This window comes from Phasianus colchicus, chromosome 1 (genome assembly GCF_987193195.1).
Source record: "Phasianus colchicus chromosome 1, bPhaCol1.hap1.1, whole genome shotgun sequence".
In the NCBI taxonomy this organism is placed as follows: Eukaryota; Metazoa; Chordata; class Aves; order Galliformes; family Phasianidae; genus Phasianus; species Phasianus colchicus.
This window is the reverse complement of record NC_143436.1, coordinates 79,931,492-79,949,201: the sequence shown is the minus strand read 5'-3', so window position 1 is coordinate 79,949,201 and position 17,710 is coordinate 79,931,492. Positions and strand designations below refer to the sequence as shown.

General features: G+C 40.1%; 1 protein-coding gene across 15 annotated transcripts in view; it reads right to left on the bottom strand.

The window, feature by feature from the left end:
- Positions 1 to 3,160: 3,160 nt before the first annotated feature.
- LOC116239947 (rap1 GTPase-activating protein 1-like) overlaps positions 3,161 to 17,710 on the bottom strand; it is a 56,191-nt gene continuing 41,641 nt past the window's right edge. For 6 of the 15 annotated variants that reach the window (XM_090149416.1, XM_090149412.1, XM_090149380.1 and 3 more), the window contains 7 exons: positions 16,233 to 16,304; positions 15,963 to 16,049; positions 15,205 to 15,339; positions 13,466 to 13,612; positions 12,144 to 12,247; positions 9,620 to 9,736; positions 3,161 to 3,615 (listed from right to left, as the gene is read on the bottom strand). In XM_090149416.1, coding sequence (XP_090005542.1) covers positions 3,603 to 3,615; positions 9,620 to 9,736; positions 12,144 to 12,247; positions 13,466 to 13,612; positions 15,205 to 15,339; positions 15,963 to 16,049; positions 16,233 to 16,304 — 675 coding nt within the window. In that variant the 3' untranslated portion in view covers positions 3,161 to 3,602. Of the gene's footprint in view, positions 3,616 to 4,915; positions 6,136 to 7,464; positions 9,737 to 12,143; positions 12,248 to 13,465; positions 13,613 to 15,204; positions 15,340 to 15,962; positions 16,050 to 16,232; positions 16,305 to 17,710 lie in introns of those variants that run through there. The other 9 variants (XR_016470626.1, XM_090149382.1, XM_090149388.1 and 6 more) reach the window with 9 other exon arrangements.

The window sequence follows — 17,710 nt, the reverse complement described above, 5'->3', positions numbered from 1 at the left end:
AAGGGAACCAAGCACAGAACAATAAATAAACAGTTACCAAAATTTTTCATGGATTTGTGGACTGTCCAGTGACAGTGAAAGGAATTTATCCAAACCTGACTTGATTAATATTACCATCATTTACTCTCTAGATTGAAACACTTGGAACGTGGCTTTCATTTCATACTAAAAATCACTGAATTCGGCCACTGGTTCCAGACTGTTTCATTGTAACACCTGTTCTGTCTTTAATTTCTTGTCTAGAGAAGTTCTGACTACAAATTGTCCAACAAGTACTGAAGTCCTTCTCCAACTTTCCCATAAGTTTCCCTTGGTCCTTTTTTCAGTTTGTGAATCAGTCTACTATCCTACACAAAAACTAGTTTAAAAAATAAAGCAGGTTTTAGTAGGTGACAGCATCATGCAGTCAAGCTAAAAAATGCTATTACTGAATACATCTGTGCAATCTGAATGCCTGATCTTTATGAATATATGCGCTCATTGTATTTGTCTTCTCCTCCCTTTGCTCCCTCTCGCAGGCCTCCAACATCTAGCTTCAGGGTTTAAGGAATCTGCCTATCGTCACATATCAATACCATATTTGAGCCAGGATTTAAATACTTTGCAAAATTCAAAGATTTAAGGCATTCTTTTGCTTTCTGTCATCATTTGCTTATATTCACCTTACACGTTTCACAAAGTATGAGTGTGATGCCTTTCAGATAACAGACTTCTTATTTACGCTGTTCAATTTCATTTCCAAGTGACCTTCATCCTACGCAATAAGGATAGCTTTGAGTTTTAAATATTGCAATTTCATAAGCAGTATAGTTTCTAGCATTTCATGCATAGCTGTATTAGAACATTAAATTTTAATTATTACTCTTTTATTTGAATCAGGGGAAAAGGTAGAGAGTTTGAATTAAGAATTGGTGTTAGTGCAGGATGTCCTAGGGGGTCAAAAGCAGCAGACAAGAATGGCTGTGATCATTTGATCATGAAATTTAAGGAAGCTTTATAACTCTGGTAATGAGAGATTCCTGCTGTAGCATGGTAAGGCAAGATATTGTTCAAAGGTATAATTCTTTTCTTTTTGAACTTTACATGATCATATCAATATTTGTTACGGGACAGATGAGATGCAACTGTGTTTCAGCAGTTTTTTAAAGATGGAGTATCCCCTTTCCCAGCTTCATGATGTAATTCAAAATGGTGACGAATTAGAAGTCAAAACTTGTAAATCACTGCCATTTGTTGTGAAACTGCTGCTTTAAGCAGTGTGAATCTGCAGTAATCAGGGTTCTGTTCCACTTTGGATATATCCTAGTACTTAGATATTGAATTTCTATCTGTGTTCTAGGTAACAACTAATAGATCAGCTGATTTTAAAAATATATAAATCTAGAACAACTGTATGTATATTAACAAACCTAGGGATGTCTTACTCAAAGTGTTAAGGTCTATAACTTAATTTATATCCTGACTTTGAGGCTAAGACAGTCACTCCTGCCTTAGGTGGTATGCACTAGCTTATGAGACACTGGTGCTTTAAAGACAACTCAGAAAACAGCAGTTTTGGCAGTAACTGTTGTCTGTGTCTTCATCTAGTTTTGGCAACATAATCATAGTCTCCTGCCTTTCTTTTTCTTTTCTTTAACTTGTATCCCATGATCCAAATGGCAAATTAAACTACAGAAGAAAGTGCATATGGGTCAAATTCATGAATTCCATTATCACTGAGTAAGAACACAGCTTACAGTGGGCATCCAAAATGTCTTAAGTTTCTTCAGAAAGAAAAAAAAAAAGAAAAAAGAAGAGTTTAGTCTGATTTTTACACAGTATGTTAATTGTGGCTGAATCATTATTGGACAACTTACTAAAGGGAAAAACTAAAACACTTGGATGCTTCTCCCTGCTCCAAGATGTTTTCTTTGTTTTTAGTTCTGCTTAGTTCAGTTCATTCTTTGGTTAAGGATAACTAAAGTTCCTCCATATTGCATAGATGAATGCAAATTATCTGCATTCATTTAAGTGTAATTTTGTCTAGGAACACTTGCTTGTATTGCCATACTTAGTCTTTTGGCAATCGCTCTCCTATCAAGACTGGTAGCACAGAGATGGGAAACCTTAGTATTTGCAAAAATGAGAATAAATTTATCACCCCCATTTTGCTTCCTAAAATTTCTAGCACAAAGAATTGCTCTTAATCCCATCTTGTCTTCTACCTCAAAAACTGACAGAATTTCTAGAAAATAGAATTTCAAGAACTTTAATTTCACTTTATCCTACAAAAGTGTAGGCTCAACTCTGCTATCTCATGTGCCTTACTCAGACATGTAATCTTTTATTACCTTCTTCCCCTTCATGTATTATATACACATTCTAAATGCTGCAAATGGTGACATCACCACAACTTCTGAGAGCTATCAGCAATTGCACTCAAGACTACATGTCTATAGTCTCTTGGTTGGGTGAATTGATTTCACACAGTCTGAAAAATGTCACAATGTCCATCCACTTTAACTGTGTCTCTCGGCTAAGTCAGAAGTCCATACACAAACCTACATGGTTGTTTGTGTACCTTTACACAACATATTGAAAAAATAAAATTTCTGCATGGAAGAAGTAGATATGATACAACAAAAAATTACCACTCCTAGACCTTGTACTATCAACGTGGCTTAAAGATCCAGCAAGGTTTTCTGGCAAGAAAAGTTGCAGGAATGAAAATGTTGCATGAGTGAGCAGAAGGGAGAAGGAGAGAGAACTTGAGCCAATGTAATAAAAAGTTTAGAGTGGATCACTGGGATCAGTTCCACTGTGCTTTATGTAAGGCACACAGATAGCAGAGGTAACTTGATTTGTAGAATGATTACACTAGGATTTTTTATGGCTTGTGGCTGGATAGGCATATCAATTATTAAAAACAGCACTGCATCATGTCTGTGATATGAGGCTTCAGGATGTTTGCACAGAGACCTCTGGGAGACACAGAGAGCAAGAGAACCACAGTTACTACCAGGCCAAAAGGAAGGTGAATGCTTCTATGTGATGATAGCCGATTTTCATTTGCACTTATTTTCTGCTTCCATTGGTATTTCATGCAACAAGTAAACATGAGCTACTCACCTTTCACAGGGAACCAACTCGTGTACCTGCTTGGTCTACATGTGGTGTCACAGAGGCAAAAGGAGCAAATAAAGTTCACGTATTTGTGAGGGAGTGTGTGGCCAGATTAGATCCATGTGGCAAATTAGAACCCTCCCCCCCATTAGTACCTGGTATAGTGATCCAGTGACAGATATCAGGCCAAAGGGTATAGTACCGAAGGCCAGGACATGCCCCAGTGCAAGCGGAGGTGTTGACACAAGACACTAACACAGCTTGTATCCTACCATGGAGGGCAGGCCTACCCCTCCTCATACCTGTTAAACATCTGTACTAATCCCTTTGAGGTTGTTAAGTTCACAGGACCACTGCTGGGAGCAACAGCACTCCATGCTTCAGCGTCCATGAGGAAACATCGCGACACCCAGTGGTGGACTGTTGACCTTTCAGGAACAGGTGAGCACAGACCTGAAGCACTACCAGTCCTTGAAGAAGATATGCCTCCTGAAGGAACATCAAGTATTGACCCTACAGAACCATGAAAAGACCGTCAACAATCATCTTCAACGCCTTGATATCCAGTATTGCAACAGGTATTTTATGTGTGTCACTATGTACGTTGTACTTTGGATCACCAAAACAGCAGGAGCTTACCCCCAACTTCTCAATCGCTGGTTCATGCTGTGAAGGGGTGGAGTGCAGTGAAATTGCCAGGTCACTGCCTGAACCAACAGTTGAGCACCAGGTGAGAAGGTGTGGCTAACCCAGGGATCTCAGGTGCAAGCAATGCACCTGAATGACTGGAAGGGGTGGAGACTGGATCCACCTCTCTTCACCCTCATTTAAGGATTAGCAGCCGAGGGAGCAATATCTCTCTGGATAGAGATTGCACTTCTCTCCAGCTATCACAGGTCATTGGAAAGGATGAGCTAATTTCCTTCTATTACTATTCCACTGTGTGAAGGCACTGTCATTGCCTTCTTTTGCCATACAAAAGTGAAGGGACACCCTAGCTGCTATCAGCCTGTCATGTTTGGTTTTACGTGAATTTCCAGTCAGTACAAGAGAACACTGAAAGCACTTTTTCATGTCACTGAATTTACAAAATGTTACTGCTGAGTTTCTGGATAGTTTTAACACCAGGAATCAGGAAAGCATGTGCACAAAATCACAGAAACACCAAGGTTGGAAAAGACCTACAAAATCATCTAGTCCAACCATCAACCTATCATGAACAGTTCCCACTAAACCATATCCCTCAACACAAAATCCAAATGTTCCTTAAACACCTCCAGGGTCAGTGACTCCGCCACCTCCCTGGACAGCCCATTCCAGTGCCTGACCACTCTTTCAGAGAAGTAATATTTCCTAACGTCCAGCCTAAATCTCCCCTGGCGCAGCTTGAAGCCATTCCCTCTAGTCCTATCACCAGTTACACAAGAGAAGAGGCTGATCCCCAGATCACTACAACCACCCTTCAGGTAGTTATAGAGAGCACATTAACTAGTGTTATTAAATGGTTAACTAAGAAAGTTTAAGGAAGCAGAGAAGAAGCAGAAACGAATTGCCAAGATCTTCATTATTTTTTTCATGTCTTATTAACAAGCTATTAGGATTGAGTGTCAAGCTCTTGCACAGACAAGTCCTGCTTGCAGACAGGAACATACTCAAGTCAAGATGCCCATCTTGTACACTTTGTGTGTATGGTTGCCAATAGACAAGAGGGCTTTAGTGGCTCCTGTAGATCCACTCCACTAGATTTTTAGCTTCTGTATGGTTGTTATGAAGGGAATATTCAAGGCATTATATATGACAAATTGGATCTAATGATCGCAGCTCTCTTAAATATTTTGCGTATTAAGGTAGCCTGGAGCATGTTTCATATCTGTCAATGCAAGACCTTTAACGTCAGCTTCTCCTAGCTTACAATTTGGGAACCACTACTTGTCACTTTCTAGTAGAGAGTAGCTCATGAATCTCACATGCTTATATGCTGTGAAATGTATTATGTGTGTAACACTTATGGTGAAATACTCACCATAGAGAGGAAGTGCTGAAATATGATGAGTAACTCAAAAAGCTAAAAGAGGCAATAAAGAGAAGACAACTTCAATATATTAAATATATTTATTCATTCAGAAACACTGCAAAACATGGCCGGTCTCGACCTACAAGCAGTATTGAAACCTAAAGCCCCAGGCATATTACATGCCAGCATGCAATAAGGAGAACAGTAAAGGCAAGGCCAATATAGGCCAAAGATATTTCCTCAAGAGGTTACAAAATATATTTTGGAGGAAATGAAAGCTAACATATTTCTCCCTTGGCAGAGCCAATCAATAAAATGAGCTGGGACCTAAATTTCCACTAAGTATCACCTTCTTAGCACCCCTCCTCAGCAAACGTCTTCATCCTCTTTCTTTGCTTATACAGTATGGCCTCACCAGTGCTTACTAAAGACAGGTGGAAATGTGTTCTTTTGCTTTTGAATTAATTCTCTTTCTGAATAAGTCTAAGGGAAGAGGAGGTGCTCAAGGTAGCCTCCTTTCCCCCAGCATTTATAGAGTCTGGTTCAGTCACTGCTGATTGGACAGTGGGAAGAGCCTAGAATCAAAATGCTCCAAAATAATCTCTCTGTCCTTCTTCCTCTTCATAATTCCTGCTCCAGGGACTGCCAGTTGGGCATTATGTGATGTCACTTGGTCTTTCCACAGTCCTTGAGGTCCTTTAAGTTCATGCTCGTCTTAGCCAGTACTCTCATTTCACCCCAAAAGTCTTGCCAGTATCTTCAGTGAGGTAAACAATTAGTAGCACCCGGTCCACTCCTAATTGGCTTGATGTCCCCACTCAGATGTGTCTGATGAGGGAAAACATATGCACACAAAACCTGTGTACTTTTCCTAGGATTTGGACATACACAGAACAGTGCTTGATTTTCAGATGAAACTTGGAAAGAATCCCGATCCTGGGGAGTTTGCTACCTTGTTACTTAGGCTGGGTTCATTCTTTCACCATGTCCTCGGGAGAAAGGATTATTCAGAAGGCTACCTGGACAACAGAGCAGAAAAAACTAAGGATAACTGTCCCTGTATGTAGGAGAGTAGACAGGAGTAGTCCAAGTGAACAATGCAGTTTCAAATATTGCATCTGACTACTGCAGAAGAGTGTTTTAGAAATTAGTAAGTGAAAGTAATTATTGGTTTGTCTCTACTGTACAAGAATTTATCTGTTATTTTATGTTTCCTTTATATTTATGTTTAGGTTGATTTTAGTAGGACATAGATGAAGAGTCCTGATCACTGAAGTCTGGAATTTGCAATGCTTAACAACAGCAACAACATGCTATACTTTTTGCCATAGATAATGCTATTCTCTAAAAAGAATCAGAAATGGGTTTATGACATACTACCAGGGACGACATTATTAATGTAGTCTTCCTGAAATATTCTAGACCCAGCTGGAATTCATTTTGTATTAGAAATATGCCTATAAAGTGATGGTGATTTGTGGTTCCATAATGAGTAAACAGTAAGCAGATAATTTTTTAGAACTTTAGGGATTTCCAAGACAGATTGCTAGAATCACAGCCCTAACCCATCCCTACAATCTTGTGCTAACACTGTCTTGGTGAAAACTGTTTGCTTTACCTAGTGAAATTACATATCCTTAATTCCCTATCTCAGGCATGTTGCTGAAGGTATAACTGCATGTGGGCTGGTCCCTAGCTCTGAAAAACTGGCTAATCACAAATAGTGCAAAACTCCATGCTGCATCATACCTCATATGCAAACTGTGCATGTGATTTTTCATGTCGACAAACAATATTCATGCAAATGTTATTAGTGAAGACCTGTGCAATGTTTTATCTCTGATTGATTTGAAACAACTAGCTCACCTCCTCAACTCATGAACAGAGAATGGAAGTTGGGAAGTGGGAGGAGCCTACAATCAAAGGCCGAAGTGAGGAACCAAGTGGATTTTTTTCCCAGGTCATGTACATATCTATAGGTCAGACCAGCCACAAAGTATTTTCGTACTAGGAAAAATTCTTGCTGGTTACACAAGTTTACTTCAGCTGCCTAATCAGATTAAGAGTCCCTCATATCTGTTTAGCCAGGAACTTGAAGTTTGCTAACAAGCTCCCAGAAAGGACGGAGAGGAGGAGGTGGAATTATACAGCAATGTTGGAAGAAGGATGCTGTTGACCAATAAGCAGTTGCACGTCCTGCATTCTCACTAGCAGCGTCTCTGCTAGCATCTTAAATGTTCTGTATCTTCTAATTATGCTTTCATCCTCCTCCCTGGAAAAATTTATGACACCCACCTAACCCAAAAATGACTGTCATAGAAACATACTCACCAGAAGTGCACCTTCACTGTGACAAAATTCTAGACAGCCCTACACCACATAATTGGGTAGATGAACTTCTGCAGATAGTCATCAGCCTGTAATTCTTAGGGTGAATTAGGGCTAGTTAGAATGAAGGCCCTTACTTGTCTGACTTGGCACCTAGAGCAGCAACCACAGGGGCCTGGTTTTAGGGTATACTTCCTGACACTTTTTTAAAGGAACTCCAATACTGAAAAAGGGATACATCTTACTACAATGTACTCACTGTCCCTTTCTGCCACAGATTTTGTACAAATTCTCAGGAGTGTGCCAAGCTGTTCCAGAAAGTTAGCTACAGTCTTTGATTTAGAATCATAGAATCATAGAATGGATTGTAAAGGACCACAGTGATCATCTAGTTTCAACCCCACCTGCTATTTGCAGGGTCACCAACAACCAGAACAGGCTGCCCAGAGCCATATCCAGCCTGGATTTCACAGAACCCAGAGCATCCTCTGGTGTCTTAGAAATGCAAATGTGTGGTTTCATAGAATCATGGAACGGTTTGGCTTGGAAGGGACCTTAAAGACCATCTAGTTCTGACTACCTTGCTCTAGATAGGGTTGTCACCCACTAAATCTGGTTGTCCAAATCCCCCTTCCAATCTGGCCTTGGACAGTTCTAGAGATGGAGCAGCCACAGTTTCTCTGGGCAGCATGTTCCAGTGCCTCATCACTCTCATAATAAAGAATTTCTTCTAATCTAAATCTATCCTCTTTTAGTTTAAAACCGTTACCTCTTGCTGTAATGCTACACTCCCTGATAAAGACTCCATCTTCATCTTTCTTGTAGGTTCCCCTTAAGTAATGGAGGGAAATTTTCTGCAAAGTACTTAAGTATCCTAGATAGGATTCCATCTTAGCATAATACAGCTTATCAACAGCATTGCTGCACTGCTAGGAAAATGTTATTTTCATAGAATCATAGAATCACAAGGTTGGAAAAGACAAAATCATCTACTCCAACCATCCTCCCATTACCATTGCTACCACAAGCTATTAAACCATATCTTGTAGCCCCTCATCCAGACACTTCTTGAATATTCCCAGGGACAGCGACTCCACCACCTCCCTGAGCAGGCCATTCCAGTGTCTAACCACTCTCTGAGAGAAAAAGTTTTTCCTCACGTCCAACCTAGATCTCCTCTGGTACAACTTGTGGCCATCTCCTAGGGTCCTGTTTGTTGCCAGGGAGTAGAGGCCAAACCTCTCCTCATCACAATCTCCCTTCAGGAAGTTGTAGAGTGCAATGCGGTCTCCCCTGAGCCTCCTCTTCTCCAGACTAAGCAATCCCAGCTCCCTCAGCCGCTGCTCATCGCACTTGTGCTCCAGACCCCTCACCAGTTTCATTGCCCTTCTCTGGACATGCTCCAGGGCCTCAATGTCTTTCTTGTAGTGAGGAGCCCAAAACTGAACACAGTATGGCCTCACCAGTGCTGAATACAGGGGGATGATTACCTCCCTGCTCCTGCTGGCCACACTATTTCTAATGCAAGCTAGGATGGCATTGGCCCTGATGACCACTTGGGCACAGTGTTTCTGTAGTACACTTCAGAAATGTGAAGAACTATGCTGTAGTCTATTCCATGCAATATTTTGCAGGAGAACACTGGGTGTAGTATGGAGTGCTTTTGCAACAAAACACAGATAAAATACATGAGAACATAAAACCTGCTATCACACCTTGTGAGGACTGAAGACAGGCTAGCTCAAGCCAGTTAGGAGCAGCAATATGAGTCCTGCTTAAAAAGGCAGAATTTGAATAAAACCAGCTTCCCAACATACCCTTGTCCAAGTTTCTCTATAAAGCTCCATAATCACTTCAGAGCAAACTACAAAGGAAACATATATGTGGGTATTTGTAACTGGATAGCTAGTGCTTTGTATATGCTGTTAGATAGAAATTAATATTATGCTCAAGATATAGCCAAAATCACCTTTAAGCAGCCCAGTCTTTATTTTTAAGAAAGTGAGTTCCTTGTGTATGTGCCAGGGCCAGACATCAAATTTTTAAGATGTTGCAATGCCTTATGTGGACAATCTTGGTATAGCATTCAAGAGAGCAAGACATGCACTAGTCTTTCTTAAGCCATCACCAAACACAATGAACATCTTTCAAACATTAAAATCATTTTCAACTCACTTGCTCTTCCTGCTGGGGAACTCTGGGGAGCTGGGACTGGATGATCCATCAGATTTCAGGTCAAGCAAAGTTTCTGGACTGTCTACCATCTTCTGTATCCTCTCTGCAATGTCTCTGCTTGGAAGAAAGAGAAATCAGCTATATCATAGGGCCAGAGTTCACCACTTTCAGAGTTCACCATTCACACTATTCTAATACTTCCTTCCGGGCCACATTACAAAGCTGGATCTCTCACATACGCAGGAGGGAAAGCAAACATATCTGTACTGAAAAGAACAGACGTCTTACAAGCTGTTAAGGGCAGTGTATTAGAAATGGTCAAGTTTTTTGCTCATTTTAAATTTATATAATTTATATAAAAGACTAAATTAATTTCAGTATTTTACTTTAATTTTTCAGCTTTTTCTTTCGCTGCCCACTCCCTCCCCACCCCCACCTTCCCCAACACACACACATTTCATAGGTCTTGAAGAGATTTAGGTTTCATTAGAGAGCTTTTATACTAATTGCATAAAGGATTGTCTGATTAACTGAACTTAGTTAATGTCCCCATTTCAGGATAGTTCCAGTATTTTCTTTTTTCTGGTACCTGTCAAGATACTTCTGAAGAAAACTGTCTACGTAAGAAGCTTAAAATTGAGGAATGTTACTTAAACAGGAATGGAAAACACTCATTTCCCACCTCAGGTTTCTGTTATATTTGTTGGTGTTTTCAGCAATGCAGTTTACAGTTCCTCATGTACTCTCTTGGTCAGCTATCTTACCTGCACTCTTCACCTCACTGTTCATCATGTCTTCTTTTGTGCTAACATAACTGTTTGTGAAACTGAAAATGATTCCAATAAAACAATCTTGAAAATTAAACAACCCTGAAACTTCTATGACACATGAACAAGCAGGATGGACTGGCTTAGCTCAGACATCCAAGGCTGCATTTTATTAAGCTGTAACTTCAGGATGAAGTCACACATGACTTGCTGAGTTCACTACTGCCAAAGAAAGAGCCTGCAAGTAAGTTTAACAAATCAATGGGAGAGACATAACACAAGAGTGACCTCTTTATTTCGTTGCAGACTATATCCCAGGGCCAGAGAAATAGCCTGCATTCCAGCCACTTTTGCTGAGTATAGCTTCTATCAGTTCTGGTACATATCAGACATTTCCATGAGCTAGCTCACAGCAGAACCTGGCAGACACTTATCCCAGTTGATTAATGGGCTAAATCAATTCCATGAAGGGTCCAATAAGCATTCAAGTTATCACAAGGAATTAGATGGGACTTAGTAGCTAAAAGAGATAGTGGAAGAGGGAATGCATGATGTCTGCTTTTCAGTAGCATGAACTGTTAGATCAGACCAATTGCAAGTGTAACTGCACATCAGGAACCACCTAAAAATACTTCCAGAAAAATCCAAAAATAAACTCACAAAATAAGGCTTGGCATTCCTTATATCTAAGTTTAAAAATAAGCAAAAAAAAAAAAAAAGCTAAGTAAGCCCAAAGGTTTTCTAATTCCTGTCTAGCAAAGAAAAGAAAAAGGAATTTAAATCCAGTTTTTATTCCTTGTTGTAGGAAACTTTTGCAAATCTTCAAAGGGGATAGGGAATGATATGGTACATAAAGTAACAGATTGAGAGACACAATTGCAGAATGTTCTAAAATGCTGAGGAGCTGTGACTACTCTGTTGGCTTAGATTGTTATAGAGAATATGTCTCAAAAGATTTTTATTTTCCTCAAAGAAAGTTCTATACTATTTCTATTAAAATAATGCCATAGGTATCTCATTAAGTTCCAAGATAATAAATTGAAAGAAAGAAAGATTTAATAATTATTCCTGTTGTAAAATCACTGGATTCCATATTATAGATGGCTTTTGCCACTTACAATCTTTAAGCTGTTTCCAGAATTTCTTGCAATTGGGAAAACTGAGTATCAGGTGCAGGGCACTCACGTAGCTTCTGAGAACCTGTGCACTCTTTAGAAGTGCTTTGTAACTAGAACTGAGACAACCTTTATGATTTAAATGTCATCTCTGGTGACCAGTAGAAAACCGAATGGTAGAATGGTTATGATTTTATCAAATACACCAAACTGCTCTTGGATCCTAAGACTTTGCTCTACCAAATAGTGTTACTGTATCTTTGTATCTGTTGTAGTTTCCATGGAAATCGCAGTCATTACTTTCAAAGTGATCTCTGTAATATATTTTGTCTATTTTAACTTCTCAACATGAGAACAAACAAAACCAAACAAGAACAGATTTTCCCTCACATAATACTGATTAAATACTGATTAAATACTGATTCTCCCTGTTTCCAAATGTCCTTTTTTTATTGTTGCTTTCTGTCATTCATCCACCTCTATATCAGATGCTAATCAGGACTTTGTTCCCATTCCAACCACTTCCAGTTCAGTCCTCATTCCTGACTACTCCCTTTCTGTGCATATCCATGTCCTTCTATATTCCTTTTCTCATCCCCTCCTGTTTTTTCTCTGCTTGTCTTATCTTCCCACAGCTCATACCTCTTTTCCTCCTGTATGTTCTCAATGCCAATGGCACTACTCCGTCGCCCATGGAAACGGCTGGTTCGAGTACGTGATGGGCTCCTACCAGGCAAGGCAAAAGACTAGAAAAAAGGAAAGTGTCACAGGAAGGAAGAAGGGAAACGAGACAGGAAAACTGTGGAGAACCAGAAGAGGTGGAAAGGAAGCTTGCAACACTAATCTAGATTCTCTCTTTCACTTTGCTATGCTATGTAGTAGCACAACCCAGCTCCAACAAGGCAAGAAAGAATACTTTCTGTCCCTGAAAGTTTCTGAAGCAAACATTCAAACAAGTGGTAAGAGAGAGACAGAGAGATACAACATAAACAGCAAGATATACAGCTAAAATACAGAGAAAGAAGATCAGGAAAGGAGGCAAAATCATTAAAAGGCAGTGAAAACTAGAAGTTAAAGGGGAGATGGAGGAAGCAAGCCCAAGTTAATACCATTCTGTGACTTTGCAACATAAAGAATGCATATAATTGAGTAAATGGTAACCTTGAAATTCCCACTCTGAAAATTACTTTCTTAGCTAACTCAGAGTTGTTTTTTCTTCAGTTTGCCTCTACTGACATTACTAATGGAGAGACTACAATAAGCTGCACATGCTTTGGCTAATGTGACAACATTTCCAATATTAGAAACCTGCATACTTTTCTGGAAACATATTCGTCATAGATTTATAATGCTCTTATCTTTAGTATCACTATGAAATAAGAAAGACTTTGATGGTGTATAGAAATATTCACTCTTTTTCTCATCCCAAACACTATTAACTCTGCTGTTTGTTCCAAATCTGAAAATTCTATCTACAGCAAAGGAGTATTTTGAACAAACATTGTCCATCTGTTTGTTTTAGAGAAAAAAAAAAAAAAAAGGCTGGTGAAATTGAGAAAATAATGGAAAAATTAGTGTCCTATTGTTTTCAGATCTAGTCATACAGTAGTACAGTACCATTTTGGTGAAAACACAGTGCAAGCGTTTTTTTTTAAGTTATGACAACCCACAGGATCTAATACAGGACAACAGAGATAAATGTTTGATGCAGAGTCTTGTTTTGTTTTCTTCTTCCAGTCTGCATCAATCTTAGTCCTAGTTTACAGATGAACTGGCGCTAGAGATAGGCACGGACAAAAAAGACTGCAACACATGTTTTCACTACTTGTGAAATGGAAAGATACAACAGAAAGAGATTAACAGATGGACAGCAGGACAAACTATTAGTGAAAGAGAAACAGTATGTACAGGTGGGTCACAAAGGTATGCCAGATTTCTTTTTACAGTCCACCCTAATACCTTACCGCAGCAATGGCCTTAGGGCCCTCGGCAACACTCTGGCTCAGAGCAAGGCCAGCTGTCGTCGGGCGGCTGGGCATGGTGGCTGGCTGCTGCTTTCTCATAGATATCCCCATGGTATCCAGGCTCTGGCTGCGGCCTCTGATCACCCGCTAAACAGAAGGGAGGCAGGGAAACAGACAAACACAGATACACATACAGACATGCACACAGTAGGGCACTATGAAAGTCACCACAGCAAGGCTAGAAAGCTGGGACAGACCAACACCAGAAACACAGAAATCCTAACTCCTCAAAGGCAGCATCTTACATATAACTCTTTTGTTGTTGTTGTTCTGGCTGATTTATGGAATTCACTGCTAGTAAAGAACTCTTCCTCAAATATATTCTCTGCTTTTATCTCATTTATTCTATTGCAGTAGAGATTCCCTCACAGTATCCCAGCTTCTAAGTAAGACAACATCATCTGATTCAGCCTTGCCCAGTATAAGCTACAAAACACAAAACTGAACTGAAGACTATAAGATCATGCATGAAGGCGAGAGCAGCCATATGAAAATACGCAGCATTTGAAAAAGCCATTTTCTGATAATTGTCAGTCTTTTTCAACCCTTTGCAAAGGTTGGTTGTGTACAATGACCTGTAAATTATAGTTTCTGGTATAAGTCAGAAAAGGACATTTTTGGAATAATTACTTTAAGATGTAGGTGGTTATGAAACTTCTGGTTAGTAGCAAGAGGAGGGTAGATTGACTGTACATACTAATAAAACTCACCAAACCGTCCTAGATCTGACCAAAGCTACACATAGTAGTTACAAAACAAAAAGTGTGTACAAAAAGTGTGTACAAAGCTACACACTTAGTAGTTACACGTGACTGGCTTAGTTCCACCATCCTTAATAACACCAATCAGCCCACCAGACAAAACAAGGGGAGTTCATCTAAAGAAAAGCTTTTTTAGTAAGTCTCTCTGTTAAGACAGACAAAGAAATTGGTGACACAGAAATGGGAAAGTGAAAGAAAGGAAAGTGATGCAAGATTTTTCCTATATAAGCAGCTCAAAATTAATTTCTCCTGTTTGTTTGAAAACTTTGCTTTCATTTATTGTCCTGATCCTTGCACTTTTCAAGTAAGTTGTCACCTGATCCTGACTTTTAAAAGTGAGAGAAATCTAAGCTGAACAACAGGAAATTAACTCTGGCTTTTAGAGGGAAAGTAAAGTATCAGTATTTTTTAAGCAATATATGCTAAGTTGTGTTGGAAACTCTTGCAGTGGGTCCTCCTACTCCTTCAGTCGTAATGAAAACGAACTGGAAGAAGTCTACTGTGAGAAATTAAAGCTGCTTCCTACTAGTTATTGCAATTCCTCTTGTAAGCACCTAGACCCTTCCCAACAAGTCAACGAATGAAACCCCACCTGACACTAGACACCAGCATGATGCATAAAGAAAGAATCTGATGTCCTAGGGACAGTATAGGATTCCATCAAAGACCAAGCTTTAGCTCTACACAAAGATATACACAGACTGGAAAAATGTGTATTTTTGAGCGATACAGTAAAGCACAGCGGAAGATGCTCTAAAGAAAGACTGCTACAAGAGAAGTCTTCCTTTCCTTTTCATCCACTGCACAGCTTATCATTAGGGTTGATATTTCTGATGGGACATAGTGATCCTCAAAAAAAAAAAAAAAAAAAAAAAGTGGACAACTGATAAGGAACTTCTTCAATCAACCTTGACCCACCTTGAAATTCTCAAAGAAGCCCCCACTGCCATTCTCTGTCTTGTCATCTTCTTCTATGGGCAATCCCATCATACAGCGGCTGCGAAGCTGCAGCTCCTCAAAAAGGCTCTCTAAGAGGGCACTTCGGGTTCTCTCCTACATCAACATTGGGAATGAAAATACAGCTATTATGAGGAGAGCGTAGAAGGGTGCTGTTACTGCAGTATCTCTTGTCTTCATTTAAAAAATAAAAAATATCATGGAAATTAATTTAAACAACACGAACTGTTTTTAGCTGTGTAGATATGGAATTTAGAGTTGTAGATAGCCCCTTTAAACTCCTTTTAAATCAAGTCATAACGGACATCAGGTTTTACAAGTGGTGAAAATGAGGCATGGGTTGAAGGCAGTTTTTTCTTAGATCAGGCAAGCAGCAGAGCCTGGAACAGAATTTTGGGACTTTGAACAAAACTCTTAACAGTATGTACCCTGAAATGAAATACTGAGTCTCAACTAACACAGAATTTCCTCCAGCAGTATCTATGCATCATATTCAAACTCTTACTTGAAGATTACACAATGACGTTAGAATGTATCTCTTCATACCCTACCACGCCAGCTGTGAAATACAAAGGAAGGATTCACATGGCTAAGAATAATCACATTTAAACATCAGAAAATTAGAAGTACAGATGGTAAAAATTTATCTTGTATTTTCTTAATCTGGCAGCAATATAGTATTATATTTTTTAACAGAAACAAACAGGTAATCGTCCCACCTTTAATTTAGCAAATTTTTCAGCTCGATAGCAGCTGTATTCAGCATTGATGAGCTTGACCAGAAGGAATTCACGAAACTCTGTACTCTATAAGACAAGATGAAAACCTGACTGGAGATGAAGACAGCAATAGAAACATTAGGTGATAAAAGCTCTACCTTACTACTCTTTAGACCTCCAAAGCCATCTAGCCAGACTGACAATACAACAGTGACTGTGAATAAAAGGGTGTGTAGTATAACCATCTAACACTGCATCAGAGAAACAAACCTTTCTAAATATGGCTGGATTTGGTAAAGAAGGTCCAAAGAAGGGCACATCGTCTCGTGCTGTGACTGAAACCTGAAATAATACAAGGGAATGAAATCAGTATCATAAATACAACTGAGACGATTAGAGATTTCAAACTTCTGTGTTTGCATGATGTATGTTGCAATATATATATCAGAGATACTGTTGTATCTCCAATTCCTTCTGAATCATTTACATTTTCCAAAGGTACCTGTCAGTTCCGGACCTCAGTGAATGGATCATAGAATTATAGAATTACTCAAGTTGGAAGGGACCCTTAAGATCATCTAGTTCCAACCCCCCCTGCTATAGGCAGGGACACCTCCTTCTAGACTAGGTTGGTCAGAGCACCAGCCAGCCTGGCCTTGTATGCCTCCAAGGAGGAGGCACCCACAACCGCACTGAGCAACATGTTCCAGTGTCTCACCACCCTCACAGTAAAGAATGTCATCCTAATAGCTAGTTTAAATCTACCCTCTTCCAATTTAAAGCCACTTCCTCTCATCTTGTCACTACCTACCCTTATAAAGTGTCCCTCTCCAGTTTTCCTTGCAAGCCCCCTTCAGGTACTGGAAGGCTGCTACTGGGTCTCCCCTAAGCCTTCCCTTCTCCAGGCTGAAGAGCCCCAACTCTCTCAGCTTGTCCTCGTAGTAGAGGTGCTTCAGCTCTCCATCCCTTATCTTCGTGGCCCTCCTCTGGACCCTCTCCAAAAGCTCAATGTTCTTCCTATGTTGGGGGCAACAGGGCAAGGTGGGGTCTCAGAGGAGCTGAGTAGAGAGAGATAATCACCTTGCTCAATCGGATGGTCATATTTCTCTTGATGCAACCCAGTATATGGTTGGCCTTCAGGGCTGCAAGTGTACATCGCCAGCTAATGTTGAGTCTTTTATCAGCCTACATCCCCAGATGCTTCTCCTCAGGGCTTCTCTCAAGCCATTCTCTGCCCAGCCTATATTTGTGCTTGGGATTGCTCCAACTCAGATGCAGTATCTTGCACTTGGCCTTGTTGAACTTCACGAGATTGGCATGGGCCCACCTCTCCAGCCTGTCCAGGCCCCTCTGGATAGCATCCCTTCCCTCTAGTGTGTCAACTGCACCAATCAGCTTAGTGTTATCTGCACTGTGGGAACTACACTCAAGCCCACAGTCCATGTTGCCTTCAAAGATGTTAAACAGCACCCGTCCCAGCATTGATCCCTGAAAAAAAAACCACTCATCACCAGTCTCCATTTAGACACCAAGCCATTAATAGCAGGTGCAACCATCCAGCCAGCTCCTTATCTAGCAAGTCGCCCATCCATCAAATCATTTCTTCCCAAATTTGGCAACCAGAATGTCATGTGGCTCTTCCTTTTTTCACTGACACTGTAACTCCATTATAAAAGGCCTCCAAGTATGTCAGGCACAATTTGCCCTTGGTAAAGCCATGTTGGCTGCCACCAATCAATTCATCTTTA